Raw genomic sequence first — 22,401 nt, 5'->3', positions numbered from 1 at the left:
ATTAAATGACCATATAGTACTGGTAGATTTATTTCTTGGCTCTCTATTCTGTTCCATTGATTTGTGTGTTTTTACGCCATTACCATGCTGTTTGGATTACTATAGCCTCGTACTAGTTTGATATCAGGTTGCATGATACCTCCAATTTTGTTCTTCCTTCTTAAGATTGTGCTGTGGCTATTCAGGGTTTTTTGTGGTTCCATTGTATTTTCATTTTCATTTGTCTCAAGATATCTTTTGATTTCTTCCTTGATCTTGTTGTTGACCCATTTGTTATTTAGTAGCATGTTATTAATATTTAACCTCCACGTTTTTCAGTTTTTTTTCTTGTAATTAACTTCTAGTTTCATACCATTAAGGTCAAAGATACTTGATATGATTTCAATCTTCTTAAATTTATTGAGACTTGTTTTGTGGCTTAACATATGGTCTATACTGGTAACTGTTCCATGTGCACTAGAAAAGAATATATTTTTTGCTGCTTTGGGGTGAAATGTTCTAAAAATATCAACTAAATCCACCTGTTCTAGTGTGTCATTTAAGACTGCTGTTTCCTTGTTGTATTTCTCTCTGGAAAATCTGTCCATTGGTATAATGGGGTGTTAAAATCCCCCATTATGATTATATTACTGTGGATTTCTCCCTTTATATCAGTCAATAATTGACTTATATATTTAGGTGCTCCTATGTTGGGTGCATAAATGTTTACAAGGGTTATATCTTCTTGCTGAATTGATCCCTTTATCATTACATGATGTCCCTCTTTGTCTCTTATTATAGCCTTTGTTTGGTCTAAGTATTGCTACCCCAGCTTTTATTTTTGTTTCCGCTCATATGAAATATCTTGTTCCATCCCTTTACTTTCACTCTGTGTCTTTCGAATCTGAAGTGGGTCTCTTTTAGACACCATATGTGTGGGTCTTGTTTTCTTATCCATTCAGCTACCCTATCTTTTGATTTGAGCATTTAATCCATTTACATTTAAAGAGGTTATTGATAAATAGTTATTACCATTTTATTATCCATGTTAATGTTTATATTAATGTTCTTTTTCCCTTCTTCTAAAGAAGTCCCTTTAACATTTCATGTAGTACTGGTTTGGTGATGATGACTCCTTTAGCTTTTCCGTGTCTGGAAAGCTCTATCCGTTCTTCCATATAAATGATAGTCTTGGTGGGTAGAGTAGTCTTGGTTGTAGGTCTTTGCTTTTCAATACTTTGAGTGTTTCATGCCAATCACTTCTGGCCTGCAAAGTTTCTGTTGAGAAATCAACTGACAATCTTATGGGAGTTTCCTTATGAGTAACTAGTTGCCTTTCTCTTTCCGCTTTTAGGATTCTCTCTGTCTTTAACCTTTGCCACTTTAATTATAATGTGTCTTGTTGTGGGTGTCTTTGTGTTCACCTTGTTTGGGACTCTGCTTCCTGGGCATGTATGTCTATTTCCTTTGCAAGGTTAGGGAAGTTTTCAGTTATTATTTCTTCAAATAGGTTCTCAATCTCTTGCTTTCTCCCTTCTCCTTTCAGTAATCCTATGATGTGAATGCTGTTACTGATGTTATCCCAAAGGTCTCTTAAACTATCCTCATTTTTTTTTTTAATTCTTTTTTCTTTTTGCTGTTCTGATTGGGTTTTCCGCTACCTTGTCTTCCAAGTCACTGATTCGATCTAGTCTGCTGTTGATTTCTTCTAGTATATTCTTCATTTCAGTTACTGTCTTCTTCATTTCTGACTGGCTCTTTTTCATGTCTCTGTGTCCTTTTTTATGCTTACTATCTCTTTGTTGAAGTTCTTACTGAGTTCATCTGTTCTTCCCCTAAGTTCATTGAGCATCTTTACATAACCATTCTTTTCAACTCTATTATCTGGTGTGATGCTTACCTCAATATTGTTTAGTTCTTTTTCTGGAGTTTTCTCCTGTTCATTTGGTACATAATTATTTCCCCATTTTGGTTGACTCTCTTGTGTTTGTTTCTATGTATTAGGTAGATCTGCTACATATTTCAGTCTTGGCAGGATGACTTTATGTAATGTGTGCCCTGTGGGACTCAATGGCACAGTCTCCCTAGTCACCTGTGCCAGGTGCTCCTGTCCCTTGTGTGTGTTGTGCATGCCCTCCTGTTATACTTGAGCCTCGATTGCTACTGGCACATCAGTGGGTGGGAATGACCCTCAGACTGACTGGTTGTGGGGTTTGGCCACATTCGAAGCTTATGAGGTGCTCTGTGGGAGGCTTATCTCTTGGAACAGGGTCCACTCCAGTAGGCTTTGAAGTCTGTTAAGACCACCCTTTGGGTGTGCCTCTTGTGGGGCTAATTGGGTGGTGCTGTGCTGGGGTCTGAAGCAGACCTCCAGGTATGTTGGTTCTAGGGCCTCATGGGAGGGGCTCTCTGGTGCATGCCCAGGTCAACCACTGCCTGTAAATAGCTGGGGATTTCTTAATAGGAGCTACGAAGCAATCCACAGTTGGTTGATTTCTGCGCTGGAGCTGGAGGCTCATGGGAGAGGCCACACTGTAAACTGAGGGTGGCTGCCACCAGTATGAGGATAGCTCCGCAAAAAGCCCAGGACACCCCAAGGCCTGCTGTCACCTGCTGCTCATGTAAGGCTCAGCCACTGATAGAGCTTCATGTGGTATGCAAGTTGGATGAGGCAGGGTCTCAGGGAGTCATCAGGGTGGGATGAGTGGTGTTTACTAGACTAATGTAGATTCTTGTTTGTTGCCAGTGCTGAGTCAGTAACTAGTCAGCAAATCTCAGAGCATATTGAGGACAGCCACCACCCACCTGGGGCCCACGAACCCGAGAGTTGTCCATGAAAGAGTGAAACGTGGGTGGAGCTGGCTGTTAGCCAAGAAAGATTCTTTTGCATGAGTTGGGTGGAGCTAGGTTCCAGGAAGTCACCAGGGTGGAGTGTGCAGAGTTCACTTGGCCAATGAAGATTCAGATTTGGCTATATAGGTTAGGGCTCAACAGAGGAAAGATGGCACTCGGCTACCAGCTGCAGGGGAGGATACTATACAGGGAAAATGGCAACTGTCCCTCCAATCCTCGAACTGAAGCCATACAACTCAGCATCTCCCTGGTATGTCTTTGACTCCTCCTGAGTCACTGTACCTCCACCAAAGCCCAGGGTGAGTGCTTGCGAGTGAGTCTGTGCACGGGTCCTTTAAGAGGACATCTGGTTTCCTGCAGCCTTCTGTCTCACAAGGATGGTCAGAATCCCTACTGTTTTTCACAGCCAGATGTTGTGGGAGCTCCTCTTCCCAGCACCAGTACTCCAGGCTAAGGAACCCAGTGTGGGGCTGGGGTCCCACACTCCTCGGGATGATTTCTGTGGCCGACATATCCTTCTGGATTTTCAACCACCACAAGTAGGTGGGGGGCTGATCGTTTCTTGTCTCCATCCCTCCTACCAGTCTTGACATGGTTTCTTCTTTATATCCCCAGTTATAGGTCTTCTGCTCAGTTAGACTTCAGATAGTTTTCCAGATTGATTGCTCTATAATTTAGTTGTAATTTTAATATGGTCATGGTTAGGAGGCAAGCACAGTATTTATCTACTCCACTATCTTGGATCCTCCTCCAAACCCAATTCTTAACGATCACAAAACTCATACTCTGACATATAGTCTACCACTGCCTTCAGTAAGAAATCAAGGGCGACTGCGTGGCTCAGTTGGTTAGAGCGTGAGCTCTGAACGACAGGGTTGCCAGTTCAATTTCCACATGGGCCAGTGAGCTGCGCCCTCCACAACTAGATTGAAGACAATGAACTGCTGCGGAGCTTCCAGAGGGGCAGCTGGATGGCTCAAGCTGGTTAGAACATGAGCTCTCAGCAACAAGGTTGCTGGTTCAATTCCCGCATGGGATGGTGGGCTGTGCCCCCTGCAACTAAAGATTGAAAACGGTGACTGGACTTGGAGCTGAGCTGCACCCTCCACAACTAGATTGAAGGACAACTACTTGGAGCTGATGGGTCCTGGAGAAACACACTGTCCCCCAATATTCACCAATAATTTAAAAAAAAATTAAAAAAAAAAAAAAAAGAAAATCAAGACAACACTCCTTACAAAGTGCCAAAGGTAACACAATGGGAGAAAAATAGTGATTCACACTTTGTTTTGTTAGGATGTGAGCTAAGCATCTATTCACAAGAAAATCAACTAAAAGTTTTTACAAAATTACTATCTACTCAATAAAGGTGAAATCAACACAAAATGCTTCACATAAAAGTTTTCTAAAAAACAAAAAAAATTTCACCAAAAACTTAATATATGTTAAACAAATCAGTTAAACACGTGAACATAACAAAATTAAGTTATTAACATTTATATATTTGATTATACAATGTTGACAGTACTGTGTTAAATGTGTTCTACAGATTAACTCACAATTCCTCTGTGAAACAGGTACCTGTTTTTAGACCTATTTATGGAGAGGAAAAGTAAGACAGAGAAAGGTTAAGTAACTGATCTAAGTTCACAAAGATACCAAATAACAGATCCACCATTTAAATTCAAGCAAAGGTCACTCCAAAACCCTGGCTTAATCACTATACTGCTGTGTCCACATTTAAGCCATTTACCTAAGTAAAATCTTAAATCATGAGAGAGATTTTCTTTATAGATTTGTATCAGAAACACGACCTGAGGTATTCATGTTAAAAAACATTTCTTCAAAAGGAACTTATTTGATTTTGACTTTATCACAAAATTTCCCCCCAAACACACACATTCATAGAACATTAAAAAATTTATATACATATACAAAAGAACCACTCCCCATTTCCTTACCAATTCCTTTCTCCTCCCAAAAGCATACATACCTGAAGGTTTCTATTGGCAAACAAGGTACTTATGGTGTAAAATATAGTGTATAATTAGTCATTTAGGAACACTACCGGCAAAAACTCTTGCCAGCAAATATGATGAATGTCTTATGAAGTTCATCATGTCTCTAAATACAGAAACTTCACAATGACGTGTATAAAAAGCACAAGTTGTCAGATTCACCCTAGTGGTAATTCGGACACTTTTAGATGTGATATGTGATATATAACCTTAAAAAGTTATTTTTAAAAAGTTACTTATGATAAACATTTCCTTAAGAATAAAGGTAACAGAACTTAACAAAATATCTTAAACTCATATGTTCATTAATCATGCATAGTAGTTACCTACAAATGTCTTACTCAGTTTTCTTTAAATGAGTTATATTATTCTTTCCACTGATCATGCCATAATTTGAAACATATCTGGTTTCCCACAATTTTACTTTCCTAACTCATAAGCTCTGGCTATTTTCCATCTTAGTAGACAGAGAAACTTTATGGAGAAGCATTTATAGACATTTGTAGCCACATAAAAAATTAATCAAGATTTGTTCCTCAGCTAAAGCAGCCCTGAAATGTTTGCTTTAATGAGTAAAATTTCTAGCTGTAAAAAGTTAAATAACTGAAATCAGTCTATAATTTATAGGCTAGCTCTAAATGGAATTTAGAAGAATTTACATTCATAAATCAAGTCAGGCCACAAAGATTGTACATTCTTCTAAAGATGACTGGTAAGAAATGTTGTATTATTTTGCCAAGTAAAACCATGGATAATGAAAAGTGGCCAACTCCCATATACACTTGGTGTTTTCACATTAGATTTAAAATGCAACTGGTTAGAACTTCATTCTAATGCAACAAGCAGTTACTTTTAATACTTAACAATGCCACACCTAACTGCAGGCAGCACGGTTACAACTATATATTAGCAGTCATAAAGTCTAGGTGAATGAATATGTGAACAAACTAGAGAAAATCCTCATTACAACCGGAAGTGGACTTAGAGGGCTAATTTGTGATTTGTTAACGAATTGAACATTAACCCTAATATTAAAATAGAGTATAAAAACATCTAAGAAAATAAAATCACATTAGATAATTCATCAGGATGATGAAAATATACCTTTGAGAAGTATTTTAAAACACTTTATGATAAATCACTATGGTAACGAATATATTCTATAAATGTAATCTGTAAATCCGATTAAAATGCTAATTTCTGATTAATTTTATACTTTTTACAAAACAGAGCAAATCTTAAGTGCTACCAACTTTCTTTAGACCAAAATTCACAAGGAATATTCTCAGGAAAACAAATCTATTCCATTTTTAATTTCTTCAAGCATATGTTACATGTATTTACACCTTATATGTATCTCATTAAAAATCAGAGTAATATACTGAACTTGAAGCATTCTAAGGATTCAAGAAAAGTAACAACCTAATAATGATTATTTCCATTTATACTAAATATGCATCAAATCCCAGAAGACCAAACATCAACTATTTTATATAAATGTATTCTTAACATTTCTAGCAAATGTTTTCTAATCTGTGCCATTAACTCAGGATATTTCCATAACCAAACAATAAATTATATGTATATATTTTTATATATGCTTACTTTATGTACCTAAATATATTATATATACACGTTGACATATGTATCTTGCATACATATATTTTACTAAGTTAACTCACCATCTAATGAGTACAAATAAAAATAGCACATACATTCAAAATTATTTGGCAGAAATGAACTTTAAAATATCCTTCAGATACCAAAAATTCAGTTGCAAGAAGTGATAAAAAGGGCATAAATGATTAATTTTATGGCAACTGGTACCTCTCACTTTGATAATTCAGAAGAAAATTCTCTGTAATTAGTGAGTTAAATTTTCTTGGTATCCCAAAAAATGTAAAATCCATTATTCATTTGTATTTAAATTTTCCAATCACATTTTCACAAAATAAATGTATAATAAACATCACATATGTTTCAGTCACCAAATGATTTTTCAAGAAAAAATACTGATTATATTTTTGGCCAAATTTTATGGCATCTTTCTTCCCATGTTTCTAGAATTCTCTTTAATATGCCGTAACAGATTTATTTTGAAATTTAGATAGTCCCTTCAAAATGAATAGGAGTCTGAGCTCACGTTGCTAATAACTACTGGGGAAAATTTTTTCTGAATTTGAAAATCGAAGCCTGAAGTTTCAGACAAATGACTACTTTAATCCTTTCGCCTGAAATCCCATATAAAGTGAACAGGCAAGTAATCAGAAAGGCATAAACCCACAAAGGCAGAAATAAAGCATTAAGACAATGGCAAACTAAAACTAGTAAACTTTTGCATAATGGAAAACAGCTAGAGTGATGATTGATGTAGTGGAAATAAATGAAACCTAATTCTCAGCAAGTAAAATGGTGATAGGGTATAAAGCTCAAAACCCTGAAAGGCTCATATATTGGAGCCATCTTATGTATTAAATTCTAAAGCAGGCATGAGGAAGAAAATGTGAAAATTGGTTCAAAGTTTACTTGTAGAGTGGTAGAGAATGTCAGATATCCTCTCTATCTCTACGTGGTCAGATGACTACACCTCTTTATCTTGATAGAAGGAAAAGTGATTGAAAGTCACTAGTAATAGAGGCAGGCAGTCAGGAGTAAACGGGAGTGTACAAAGTAAACACATGGAAAGGAAAAGTATGAAAATCTATACCAAATGATGAAAACCTCAGTCCCAGCCCTAACCTCCTTACCCTGATAAGCTTCCAGAATTCTGTCAACCAAACGTAAAACTTAAAAGGCTCCTCTTTAGAGAAACTGACAGACCCAGGAAAAAAGACATGGAGATACTGACATATGGGGCTCCTCTAAGGATACTATGTCATCCTACAGTCATACCTGTCAGTCAACCTGTTCCACATAGGCACACAGTTTCCAATTAGAACTTAAAAACAATACAATAAAACAAAACATAATTAAAACATACAAAGAGTGGATAAACATGAACATAAATCAATGACTATTTTTAATTTGTATAAATGTCATGTTTTGGTTTTTTTTTAATCATTATGGTCAGTTTATTTTGAAAAATGTTTTCATTTAAGTATAGTGAGTATACAATATTATATTAGTTATGTTAGTTTCAGTTGTACAACATAATGATTTGGCATTTTTATACCTTACAATGTGATTACCTTACAATCACCCCACTAATTCTAGTAATCATGTCACCATGCAAACGTTATCACAATATTACTGAGTTTATTCCCTTTCACCTTTTACCCATCTCCCCAACTCCTCTCTTCTGATAACCATCCCTTTGGTCTCTGTTTCTGAGTCTGGTTCTAAGTTTATTTTAGATTCCACATATAAGTGAAACAATATGGTTATTTGTCTTTCTCTGTTAATTCACTTAGCGTAATAACCTCTAGGTCCAAGGTCACAAATGGCAAAATTTCATTCCTTTTTATTTCTGCATATTATCTTTGTGTGTATATACATGTACACACACACACACACACACACACACACACACACACACACACAACTATATCTTCTTTATCCATTCATCTATCGAAGGACACCTAGGTTGTTTCCATATCTTACCTATTGGTAATAATGCTGCAATGAACATGGGTGGTATATATATCTTATCTAATTAGTGTTTTCTTTAGCTTAGAATAAATACCCAGAAGTAGAATTTCTGGGTCGTATGGTTGATCTATTTTTAGGTTTTTCAGGAATATCCATACTGTTTTCCATAGTGGCTGCACCAATTTGCAGTCCCACCAACAGTGCACAAGCGCTGTCTTTTTCCCACATCTTTGCCAACATGCTATTTGTTGACTTTTTGATAATTGCCATTTCTGAATGGTGTGAGGTGGTATCTCATGGTTTTGATTTGCATTTCCCTGATGATTAGTGATGATGAGCCACTAATATTTCATGTTTACTGGCCATCTGTGTGCCCTCTTTGGAGAAATGTCTTTTCATGTCCTCTGCTCAGTGTTTTGATGGGATTTTTGTTATTGTTAATTGACTTGTATGAGTTTTGAAATATATTTTGGAAATCAACCCCTTATTGGATATATCATTTGTGAATATATTTTCCCATTCAGTGAGTTCTGTTTTTGTTTTGTTGATGGTTTCCTTCATGTGCAGAAGCTTTTTAGTTTGATGACATGCCATTTATTTTTGCTTTTCTTTCCCTTGTTCAAAAAGACGTATCTAAAAGATATTATGTAGATTGATGTCAAATCGTTTACTACCTAGTTTTTCTTCTAGGAGTTTCATGGTTTCAGGTCTTTAACCCATTTTTAGTTTATTTTTGTATAAAGTGTACGTAAGAGTAGGGTGTAGGGAGGAGGGTCATTTTTCTTGGCATGTATCTGTCCAACACCACTTGTTGAAGATATTAGCATTACTCCATTGTATACTCTTACCTCCTTTGTTGTAGATTAGTTGACCATAAAAGGAAGGGTTAACTTCTGGGCTTTCTATTCTATTCCATTTATCTATATGCCTGATTTTGTGCTAGTATCATACTGTTTTGATTATTACAGCATTGTAGTATAGTTTGAAATCAGGGAGCATGATACATCCAACTTTGTTCTTTCTCAAGATTGCTTTGGCTATCTGTGGTCTTTTGTCATTCCACAAACATTTCCTACTGTTCTTCTATTTTCTAGTTCATTTATTTCCACTCTAATCTTCATTAATTCTTTCCTTCTAATTACTATGGGTTTTGTTTGTCCCTCTTTTTGGTTGTTTTTATTGGTCTTCACTATTTCTTCTTCTCTTAATCACATCTGTTTGTATTTTGATTGGATTCTTCTTCCCATTTTTTGCATATTTTTTAGTTTATGGTTACCATGAGGTTCATATACATTAATCTGTACCTACAGCAGTCTATTTTAAGCTGATAGGTATTTAAGTTCTAAAACATTCTAAAAGCAGTGTATTTTTATGGCCCTCACCACTTTTTTTTTTATATCTTTGTTTTGTGTATCCACTGGTTATTTATTGTAGTTACTGTTGATTTACTACAATTGTCTTTTAACCTTCGTATTAGCTTAATTGGTTGATTCATTGTGATTACTGTATATTTGCCTTTACCAGTGAGATTTTTTTTCTTTCCTGCATTTTCTTTTCTCTAGTTATGGCCTTTTCTTTTCTGCATAAAGAAGACCCTTTAACATTTTTGTAAGACTAGTTTAGTGGTTGTGAACTCCTTTTGTTTTTGCTTCTCTGGGAAACTCTATCTCCAATTCTGAATGATAACCTTGCTGGATATAGTATTCTAGGCTGTAGATTTTCTTTCAGTACTTTAAATATCTCCTGCCAGTCCCTTCTGGCCTGTAACGTTGCTTCTGAAAAATCAGCTGACGGGGGCTTTATGGCGTTTCCCTTGTATGTGACTTGATGTTTCATTCTTGCTGCATCCTTGTCCTTAACTGTTGCCATTTAAATTATAGTATGTCCTGCTATGGGTCTCTTTGGGTTCATCTTGTTTGGAACTCTCTGAGCTTCCTGGACTTGGATGTCTGTTTCCTTCCCCAAATTAGGTAAATTTTCAGACATTATTTCTTCAAATATTCCTTCTGCCCTTTTCTCTCCCTTCTCCTTCTGGAATCCCTATAATGTTAATGTTAGGGCACTCAATGTTATCCCAGAGAACCCTTATACTATCCTCATGTTTTAAAATTCTCTATTCATTTTGCTGTTCTGATTAGGTGATTTTCACTATTGTGTCTTCCAGGTCACTAATCTGTTCTTCTGTATTAACTGCTGTAGATTCCTTCTAATGTATTCTTCATTTCAGTTGTTGAATTCTTCCTCTCTGATTGCTTTTTTTTTAAATTATATTTTTCTCTTTGTTAAAGTGCTCTCTGAGTCCTAGTTCCTCTATTATACTTTCAAGTTGTTGAACATCCTTATGACAATTTTTTTGAATTCTTTATCATTAGGGTTTTTATCTGTTTCATTAGGGTTTTTTCCCAGTTTTTTCTTATTCCTTCATTTGGGGCATATTCTCCCATCCCAATTTTGTCTGATTTTCTGTGTTTGTTCCTATGAGTTGGATAGAATAACTGTCTCTCCCAGTCTTGAAAGAGCAGTATCTGTGTACAGACTGTGTTGAATAGTTTTGGCAGGACGGCCAGTTGTAGTCAGGGTTGGCACATGCGTTGCCTGGTGTCGCCTGACCTGAAGGAGTGGGTTCTGAGTGGTGCAGCCTGGTTGGTGCATGATTCCTTTCCCTTCTAATCTGGATAGGGCTCCCAAATGTAGATGCAGCTGCTTGGTATGCCCTATTGCTTTAACTGTCTGTGATCAGAGCAGGTTCTGGGCAGGGCTGCTTTGCATGCTTGCAGCTCAATGCCCCACTAGGTCTGACCTTTCGCTGAGTGGGGCAGGGCCCCTGCACACATAGCCATACTTCGCTAGCTCTGCACGCTCTCTCCGGAGCAGCTCTTCATGTGCCACACTCCTCTCACTCCACTTGGGCAGACCTGCCTGCATGCTGTTGCTTTAATTGTCTATCCACAGAGCACGGTCTGGGTGGGGCACCTCTGCGTGCCTGTTTCTCAATGCCCTATTAGCTCTGCCCTTTCTCCAGGTGGGGCAGCCATGTGTGTCCATAGCAGCACCTCAATGATTCCATACAAGGAAGCCCTGTGTGTGGCTACTACAGCATTTTGCTAGCTCCTCACTCCCTCTAGGTGGGGGAGCCCTGCATGCACGTGGCCCAGTGGGTGCATGAAGCAGCATCCTGCTGTACCTACTGGATCAATGTCCAGGTGGACAGGCCCCTTGTCTACACACTGTAACTCCCTCCTATTTCTATTGGATCTAGTTCTAGGAGGGGTGGCTGGGGACATGCTTCGGGGCCCCGCACTTCAGCCAGAGAACCTGGATGGAGTCTCCGCCCTCTATCCATGTTCAGGAGATACATAAACAATGACATTCACTGGTTCCTCTGATCCTGGGTTGCTCCTTCAGCTCTTGGAGAGCTCTTGTGGTTCTGGGACCTTTGGTCCCTCTCTCTTGCTTGTTGTGCAGAAGCTGTTCAATTGGCTCACAGTTGTCTCTCAGGAAGACAAATATAGGTGTACATTTGACGTGTTCTTGGGAGAGAGCAAGCTCAGCATCCATGTACATGGCCACCTTGGACCTGCCTCCCAAATCATATCGTTTTATTCCTTTTTATTTTTGCTGATTGTCTTCTTTTGCTTAATATTATATTGTTGAGATTTATCCATGCAGTTGTATTTCATTATAATTCATTTTTTCATTATGGTATGTATTCTACTATAAACTATAACTTACCGAACTACTATAAACTATAATTTACTACAAAAACTTAGGTTATTTCCAGTTTTGGGCTTTTACAAATAACGAAATGAATATTCCAATACATGCTGCCTGGTGCACATGTGCATATATTTTGTTGGGTATATACTAAAGAGTGAAAAAGTTTATAGCATACAGGTATCTTTAACAGTGAATGTTGAATAGGATACTATAAAAGCACACTAGTAGCAAACAGGAAAGAGCTCTTGGCAAGTAAAGATTTTAATAGTTGAAATGAAATATTTAGTAGAGGGTTGTAAGATAAGTCTGGGAAATGTTCCAGAAAGTAGAATAGGAAGACAACAGAATGACAAATGTAAGAAAACTAGAGGAATGCAGGAAGAGCAATATTCAACTAACGTGAATTCTAGAGAAAACAGTGAGGAAGAAAGTATCAAATAGTATATAAGATGTTCCTAGAACTTAAAGACATGATTTTCCCAATTGAAAGAGCCCAGTTAAGTATTCAGCATAATTTATCAAAAAGAACCACATTAAGACACATCACTGAGAAATTTCAGGGCATCAGGGATAAAAAAAAGGTCGTTTATGCTTTTAGAAAAAAAGGGGACAGGGAAGAAACTGGTAATCCATAAAAAGTTAGGAATTGGAATGGTATTAGATTTCCTAACAACAGGCTGAAAGAAAAAGAACAAACCCTACAAGTGATTCCTAGCTTACAATTCTGTTCCAAGCTAATTATCAGTCGAGAACAAGGAGAGCAAAAACATTTTCATAAATATAAGAGCTCCAAAAATGATATGTCTTAGATATCCTTTGTCAGAAAACTACAGGAGCTGTGCTACATCCAAACAAGAAATCAAGAAATAGAAAAAGACAGGATCTGGGAAACAGGGGATCGAACATTGGAGGGAAGCAAAGGATATTCCCAGGATGACAGTTAAAGGAAGTCTCAAGATGACCGATATTCAGAGGCGTGGAAAAGACCCAGTTAAGACCAGAGAACACAGAGCTCTAAGATAGCTGCCACAAGAAAACAAGCAAAATTGATAGATTACCTGATATGTTCATCATATTAGAAAGAGGTATGTTTTAGAGTTTGGGGGAAAATTGGTGAGGAATACATAGAAATCAAGGGAAAAATTAAGGAAATTAGTTATTCTAGGGGAAAAAAAAGTATAAAAAAAGTAAACATAATCATACTCACGATAATTAACCAGTCTATAAAAAGAAAGATTTGCGGCAGGGACTGCTGTCTTTCATTACAAGCCTTAGAGTATTACCATGTATCAAATTTTAAACTGTTTGTGTTTTAATTTGATTAAAAATTTTACTTTATAAGAGCTGGAATGAATTCCTATGTTTGAAATAGATTTTGAACCAAAAAATTCAGTATGCCAATTAGTTGGATTCCGTAATTTGAGTGATCATTGTTCCTTCTTTGGTTTACTTTTTATTTTTAAATAAAGAAATTGATTGATGGCATGGCTAAAACTATATTACTAGGCCCAAAGTTTTCTCAGGTGCTTAGTTAATTATCTCAAATTGCAATCAATTATCTTGAGGGCTGATCCAAGCACTCTTTTTTTTTTAACCTTTTCCAATAATTTTGATTAGGGAAAACACCACACAATGTTGTAATATCTACCCCATAAACTTTGCAGAGACAGTACCAGAATCAGTCTTGTATACTGCCTTATCATCAGAAACTAGAACAGTGCCTTGCACGTAGAAGGTACACAACAAATATTGATGAATTAAAACATTCAACTAAACCCATTCTCTCAAGTTTTACATACTCTTTTCTTTTTTTTAACTTAGGTTTTCCCAACCTCCTATTTTTCTTTATTTTTCTGTGATCATGCTTTAGATCTACTAGTGTCTCTGACAGACATTGATTTAGTCCTATTGGTGTTACTCAAAGTAAAATGAGTTGTTACTCTCTTCAAAATATTTTACACTTTAATGGGGGGAAAACATTTCCTTTTACAAACAGAAAAATGTGGCATTAGAAGGAATGAAGAGAGTCCCCCAAACCAAGGGTGGCCTCCAAGATTCTCTTCAATGCCTCTGAGAGAAACAGGGTTCTACTGATCTTTTTCTTGCCCTTCACACTCTCCATGTACTTTTCTTCTAGAATTGGTTTCTAATTATTATATTACCAGTTATACAGAAAAGGGAAGATGGAAGGGGAGCAAGAAGTACAACATATTTTACACATCTCAAAATTGCTATCTGACCTCTTTGTAGATTTTTCCTATTAATGCAATTACAGGTAAATTCTAATAGAGAAAACTTACATGGCATGTAAAAAGCCCTGCTTAAGAAAGCAGTAAGTAGAAACTTTGATTCTAACAACGTAAAGATATACATGACGCATACAGGACAACATCGGTTAAAAAAAAAAAAAAAAAAGTTGGATTTCATCAGGTTTTTCTTTGGTTAAAAAAATGTTTACTGTCAAATTTTTCTAAGATACATACTGTTTTATAGAAAATGTAAAAACAAGGATGTTCCTTTAAAATACTTTAGCAATAAACACTAATGAAAATACCAAGAATAAATTTTATCTATGTAAAAAAAATTTGAAAACCATGATATACTTATCAAAACAAACAAAAATAAAGTATTTATTTCCTAAGATCCAGTTTTTAACTTAAAAGAAAAGAGGGAAATGGAATATTCAAAAAGATGCGGGGGAAAAAACTCAGAAGCCAATAACTACCTTAAAAGTTAATACAAGATGGCAGAGTAGGTAACCACCTCCTCTCATGTGTGACCATTAAAAATCGAGAGGAGTATGTCAGCTGAGGAGGTCCACCTGAGAGGAGTGAAGAGTCCCAGCCCCGCACCAGGATCTCCAGCCCAGGGTTCCAGTGCAGAAAGAGAAGTCCCCACAATTTCTGGCTGTGAAAAACAGTGGAGATTGTGGCTAAGTGAGATGGAGGGCAGCCGAACTCCTACGTGCTCCTCTTCAAGGGCCCAGGGATGGACTTACTTGCTCTGAACTCCAGAGCTGGGGCACCAGATACAATTCAGGGAGGAACTGAACTGTATGGCTGTAAGGTGAGAGACAGACGGGGAGCTTCTTCCCAGACAGTAGTCCTGGAAGAACCCATTGTTTCTTTGTTGAGCCCTCCCCCTCATGGCATGTAGATGCAGATGGCCACCATATCTGCATTCCATCAACCTGGCTAACATGCTTTGTCCCTCCCTGGTGATTCCCCGTCCCACTTAACTTGTATGCCCATCCAAGCAATTTCCAGTGGCTTTTCCGTATAAACAGTCTGTGTTGGCTCATGTTGCAATTTTAGATTTCAATTTTAGATTTCCTAAAATCTCTCGAAGGTTCACAAACCCTAAGGAGTTCCTCACCACCAAACCAGTGTTAGAACGACTTGTTTAAGAAGGAAAAAGAGATATAAAATGTGACTAGTAAAATAGCAATAACTACAAATGTGTCAACAATTACTTTAAATGTAAATGGATTAAATGCTCAAATCAAAAGATAGGGTGGCTGAAAGAATAAGAAAACAAGACCGTTACATATACTGCTTACACAAGACTCAATCCAGATTAAAAAGACACACAGACTGAAAGTAAAAGGGATGGAACAAGATAATTTCATGAAAATGGAAAGAAACAAACAAAAAGCTGGGGTAGCAATACTTATACCAGACAAAATAGACTTTAAAACAAAGGCTGTAACAAGAAACAAAGAGGGACCCAATAATCCCACTTTCTGGTATTTATCCTGCTATTTATCCAAAGAAACACAACATATGCTCATTGCAGCATTGTTTACGGTGGCCAAAATGTGGAGGCAGCCTGGGTGTCCATCAATGGATGCGTGGATAAAGAGGAGGTGGTACACATATACCACGGAATATTACTCAGCCATAAAAAAGAATGAAACCTTGCAATCTGCAACAAGATGGATGGACCTAGAGTGTATTGTGCTGAGTAAAGTAAGACAGAGAAAGACAAATGCCATATCATTTCACTTATATGTGGAATCTAAAGAAAAATAAACAAATATAAGAAACAAAACAGAAACAAATTCATAGATACAGAGAACACGTTGATGGTAGCAAGATGGGAGGGAATTAATAGGATGGGTGAAAAAGAGGCACGGATTAACAACTACAAATTGGTAGTTACAAAATAGTCATGGGGATATAAGTACAGCATAAGGAATATAGCAATAATATTGTAATAACTATATACGGTTTCAGATGGGTACTAGATTTATCAGGATGGTCACTTTGTAAGTTATATAAATGTCTAATCCCTATGTTGTACACCTGAAACTAATATAATATTGTATGTCAACTAATTGAAAAAAAAACAAAAAACTATCACATAAATAATAAATACTATTTATTTAAAAAAACAAGTTAACACTCAGATCTATGCTTATTTAATAAAAATTAGAGCATACCATGTATGTGCTGGTTTTGAGGTTTTTGAAGAAGCAGTTAAAGCTGTTTCCATGCTATTCATCCCTGAATTATTTTCTTTGGTAGTCATTGCAATCATTTTTCGTTGCTTCTGAGAAAGTTTAACTCCAGGAGAAATCATTTTGCTAGAAATTAAGTTATATTAAATCAATTGGTTTCACTACTTCATAACAAAGTTTGATTCCATAAGAAATCATTTTGCAAGAAATTAAACCAATCACATTAATTTCTGCTTAATGAAGATTATAGGTAATTATATTGTTTTCTGTTTATATTGATGTGGTTTTAGTATTACTGGATCAAAAAGGTCCACAAGTTTCAACAGTGACAGTATCAGTTTATACTATCAATGATTAAGTAATAGCTACATATGCGCCTCCTACTTACTAATATAGTTACATTAGAACTGGTCCACAGGGATAATTTTAGAGGTAAGTTTCTGTGTTCCAGAAGAGCTGGACTATCAACCTAACTAAATCTTTACCATATATTTAAGAAATAATGTTAGGGAGGCTAATTACCTAGAAAAGAGCTTATAACTAACTTTAACTTAAAATGCAGAAAAATAATAGGAAAGGCCCAGTAGGTCTTTCCAGTTCTTTAGGGAAGATCTATAACAACATAGTATTTCCTTCTTTATGATTTTTTTTTATAACCAACCCCAAATTTGTCTTTGGTGTAGCTCCACATTTTTGTCTGTTTTCTTCAATTTGCATGATAGTTCTGAGATCCATGACAGGAGGGCTGACAGGACTAAAAGACACATAAACATTTTTTTTTTACAATATATTCATTTATCCGTAAGTTCAATTTCCAAACTTTACTGAAACTATAATTTATATATAAGACTTACAATGAGAGGAAAATTTAGGTCTCTTTTATCAGCTGTGGTCAACTTCAAAATAACATATTTTGAATGAAAGCTACTTTTATATAAAAATACATAAATAACAACTAAAATGAATTAAAACTCTTAAAGAAAAAGTCAAACAATAGGGATATTCTTATGTTACCTAACTTGGGCAGAAGGACTCAAAGTTCTATTAAATTTTTATCCTTAAAATGAACGGAACTTAAAAATTATATTCTTTCCTTTTAACAAATAAAATTATTAATACCATATAATGCTAACAAAACTAAATTTAGTGGAAAAAGTTGGGGATGCTCAACAATATTAGAGACCCACCAGAGGGAGTTAAACCATAATGAGAAAAAAATTCTACAATCTTTAGAAATACCCAATATATTTTGCTGACTTTCCACCAAGCTAGTCTTAAAAGATTTTTAATAAAATAGTTTAACATTAGTGATTAGAAGGTGTTTCCCGGTGTTCTCACAACTATATTTACTTAGAAAGGCAAAAAACTCGGACTCATTCTTGAACTACTTTTAGACGATGAAGCAACATACTAGCACATCCATAATCTTTGTTCCAACTGTGCTAAATACAGCATATTTCAAAATAATTGCACAAATCATCCAGATAATAATATAACTGGTAAGTCAATTAACAATTTTAGAATATTATAAACCATAGTAGGTATATAAAGATGAATCACAAGGTCAATAAACACTGAAAAAGAACACAGAATTTTAATATCTATTCCTATAGTTTTAAAAACTGACTTTTCTAAATAAAAGAAAAATACAGATAAAACATAGGTTAAAAGCACAGTATATAGCATTACATGAATATTTTCTGAAAATTAACTGTGAATAACAATACATTTTGTGAGATCTTAAATACCCCTTACTATGCTAAAAAAAATAAAAGACAAAGTAAGCCTACAAATGACAAAATGGTCTTCCTGAGTGGGAGCTGGGAGTTTTAACTAAAAAAAAAAAAAAAAAAAAAAACAAACGCTGGTATCAAGTCAGTGTGTGTTATCGTATTTACTAGTATTCACAGATGACAATACAAAGGCAACTGAATTTTGTCCAGGGAAAAAAAAAAGAGTCTGGGGGCGGCCGGATGGCTCAGTTGGTTAGAGTGCAAGCTCTGAACAACAGGGTTGCCGATTCGATTCCTTCATGGGCTGGTGAGCTGCGCCCTCCACAATTAGAATGAAGGACAACCTGGAGCTGATGAGCCCTAGATAAACACACTGTTCCCCAATAAAATTTAAAAAAAAAATAGTAAAAATAAAAGAGCCTGTTTTAGCTAGTTAGTAATTTCTATGCATTTAGGTAATTTTCTATGTATAATGTGAAAAATCTGTATTAATATTTTTAGATGTGCTTATTTAAAAATTTTCATTTGACTAAAAGTGAATGATGTATTTCAGACTAACAGGTACAGCACAAAATGAATATCCTACCTGAAAGAGCCAGCAACCCAACTGGAAGAACTTGAAGTATCAATTCTGTTACTGGGAATGGGCTGTGGAGCAGATGTTTTAAGTATTGGTGATTTTTCCCATGGTTTTAAATCTTCCCTAAAATATGTAGGAGGTGTACCATTAACATATGGTTTACTTTTCCCCTGGGGATTTGGAAAAAAAAAAAAATTAAAAAGTGGAAAAAAAATATCAAGAATCTAGCCAAGCAGCTAACACATAGCTGATACTAAAATATTGGTTAAATTATATTAAACAGTATAATCTTATAACAATAATCATTCAGCATTTTCAATTCAGTTCTTCTATAGTTTAGTGCCTTACCCAATTCTCAAATCGAATCAGTGACTATAACCCAATTATTGTGAGCTTTGGGAATAATTTTTAGAAAAATAAGTTTGCATATTAAATCCCTATTTACATGAGTATTAAACAAAAGTGTTGATAACATTTGTTCAAAAAAATTATGAAGCAGTAACTTCAAAATTAAAGTCCGGGACTTTAATATGAAACAAATTCAAAGTTTGGTATAAATGTCGTTTAATTCACTCTGAACATAATTAAAGTACTATGAATAAAATTAAAGTCAAATAATAATGACACTTCAAATCTAGAACTATTGCTATTACACTAGATCAAGGAAGTTATTAAAATGGTATTTCCTCTGCCAACACATTACTCTAATGTTGCCAGACAGCATGTCTTCAACCTTCCTTTAAACCTCAACAGTCTTCCAGACCAACCCTAGTATTAATATGAATTGCCCCCCAATGTACCCTACATTTAATGTACCCTACATTAAAAAAAGTTTTTTAACTCAATCCTTGAGGCCTGAAAGACTCCAAGAAAGGGTAACTTTTCCATTGTCTCAAGAATATCTAGTTCTAATATGTTTTATGGATTTAGAGTGGTTGAAAAAAATGACTGTATTTTTTAGTAAGTTACACATTTTCCTTCCTTGCAGATTAACAATTATGGAATAAAATGTTAAGAGATACCTAAAAAATGGCATCTCCAGAGTTGACCAGACTAGGAATTCTGCAGCTTAATGTGAATTGTGTTAGATTAGGAGAGGAAGTCCATTCCAGATTGTATTGCTCCAGTTAACACCATGGAGGAAAGAGACTATATAGAATTTGAAATTAGGCTTACATTCAAAATCATTTTCCTTTGACAATTTTTAGCTGGTGTTAAATGACATTTCACAAAATAATTCTCAAATAATTTAGTTGTATTTTTCAGTATGTTTATACAGTTTTCCTATATTTTACATCAACATGTATTTTAGTTGCAGAAAGATTAGAAATAAAACATCATACATGGCTCAAAACTGCCATTAAAATCTTTAAAACTAGAAACATTATGCAAGCTTGAGAAAACTAATACTACATATATTATGTCATTAATTATATTTTATTATAAACCAAGCAGGGCAGTGTTTTAAAGTAAAAATAATACAAAACTAAAGATAAACTATCTATAGACCTAAATATTGAAGTTAAGAAAATAGTACATTAATAGACAAGTAAAAACAAACCTCAGACTTATCTGAATGAAATACTGTTGTGAAATCGGGGGACTGTAAATCTCTAGGACTACCCACTCCTGCATAGCTTCCTTCAGAGTCTGATGTCAATAGTTCCGGAAGAGATTCCACAGAATTGGTCTTACCACATTTTAATAATCCTAAAACATAAATTTAAATATATATGTAAATGAACATATAAATTTAAATATATGCATATTTATGTATATAGAGATACACATATATAAAACATTCAATAAACAAAATAGAGCCAAAAGCTTTGATTTACCCAAATTTAATATTTAAATTATAGCCACTATACCAAAATCTTGATAATTCAAGCTAACAGAAAAAAGAAATCAGTTGAAATGAAAATGAAATGAAGATTTAAAATCTAGATTTAAAACAAGTTTCAATTATATAGCAATTATGCAATAAATCTAAGGAAGACAGTTCTTTGCGATCTGCTTTAAAAAGCGATTCAGAACTTTTTTTTTTCAACATAAAGAAGACAAAATTAATAAATTCCAGACCCCTTCCCTTTTCCTTTCCTATCTGTCTCTCTGTATAGAGGTCTCTGCACCCACACAGTGGGGTACTGGCGCCATTCTGTATGGAAAGAGCATTGTAGACTTTCTGCCTCTCATTTAGCTGAAGCCAATTGTGGTCTGTTGAGGGTTTTTCCTTCTAAAAAAATCTGTGAATTGAGAGCTATTTTTAATAGCCCATTACCTAAAGCAAAAGAGTTGTTATGAAATGTATATGCCATTTCTTTTCTTAAGCAGGCTAAATACCTGTCTCCCTGCCATACCTAACACCCAGGTTCATTAGCAGATCCGTCACAGTTCATGTGTTTATTTTCACATATTTCAAATTCAGCACAATCTAAATGAAGTAGCAAAATAAAAAGCAACAAAAGAAACACATTATATGGCTGTAACTAAAACCTACATAATTGATTTAAAAATAAAACATACCACCTTTTATACATTCAAGTAAGTGTTCTTTTTAAAGTAAACCACCTTGACAAGACATAGGCCTCCTTTGTGGTTATCATTGCAAAATAAAGTTTGGAAATATTGAAATCTTTTTCTCCCCCACAATATTTTAAATATGTTTAAGAGGCAAATTTTTATCTAAGAAAGCATATTTAATCCTGGAACACTCCCAAAAATCAATTGGAAATAAATCTAATAAACGAAGAGAATGATTAAAGTGACCAACAATTAATTTGGGTATAAAAAACATTTTCACAGAATGTCTTTTGTCTAACTTTAAGGATCAATGCAAATACGTAAATGTTAAGCCTTTACAGAACTATCTTTGATAAAATCTGCCTCATATTCAAATTTTCTACCAGAATAGGTCTTTTTGGCCTCCAATTAAATTTAACCTTTCAGTCATTATCTGCTTTGGCCACAAAAAGAGTGGTACAGCAGGAAATCAAGAAAATAGATCTAAAATCTGAAATAAAACTGAAATCAAGAAAATAAATCTATTTCTGTCACTACCTCGAATCACTTAAGTTTTCTGAGCTTTTTACCTCAGGTTTAAAGGAAGGGATATAAATTAGTTCATTACTAATGTCTCCTCTAGCTGTGAAATGCTAAGAATAACATTATTTAAAACAAACCAAATATCTGCTTTTCCATGTCTTTTAGGTGACTGGAAAAATCATTCGTTTCATGATTGTCTGTCTATCCATTAATTCATCCTTCCATCAATCCACCTATGCCTCCTAAGGATTAGAGGTAATTCATGCGACACAGAGAATACAAAAATCACAGAATTTAAAATATTTAAAGGTCCTAAAATCGGAATCAGGAGATGTGGTAAATGGGAAATCATTTTTGAGTGTTGCATCGATCAATTTAAGTATATCAATGTTGACAGGATACTAGAATTTTTTAAGGGGTAAGACAAAA

At 35.2% G+C, this 22,401-nt stretch overlaps 1 protein-coding gene across 4 annotated transcripts in view; it reads right to left on the bottom strand.

Moving 5' to 3' along the window:
- The window catches only part of IBTK (inhibitor of Bruton tyrosine kinase), a 104,693-nt gene that overhangs the window by 30,791 nt on the left and 51,501 nt on the right, over positions 1-22,401 (bottom strand). For all 4 annotated transcript variants that reach the window (XR_016020267.1, XM_088795593.1, XM_019729560.3 and 1 more), the window contains exons 22-25: positions 20,489-20,637; positions 18,934-19,097; positions 17,276-17,368; positions 16,597-16,740 (exon numbers count right to left, since the gene is read on the bottom strand). Coding sequence is in view for 3 of the 4 variants with exons in the window: in XM_088795593.1 (XP_088651719.1) it covers positions 16,597-16,740; positions 17,276-17,368; positions 18,934-19,097; positions 20,489-20,637 (550 nt within the window). In the remaining variant the exon portion in view is untranslated. The remainder of the gene's footprint in view (positions 1-16,596; positions 16,741-17,275; positions 17,369-18,933; positions 19,098-20,488; positions 20,638-22,401) is intronic.

This window comes from Rhinolophus sinicus, chromosome 2, assembly GCF_057876585.1.
Source record: "Rhinolophus sinicus isolate RSI-liver-muscle chromosome 2, RSI-T2T, whole genome shotgun sequence".
Taxonomy (NCBI): Eukaryota; Metazoa; Chordata; class Mammalia; order Chiroptera; family Rhinolophidae; genus Rhinolophus; species Rhinolophus sinicus.
Note: the sequence above shows the minus strand (reverse complement) of the source record. Positions and strands in the feature narration are given on the sequence as shown.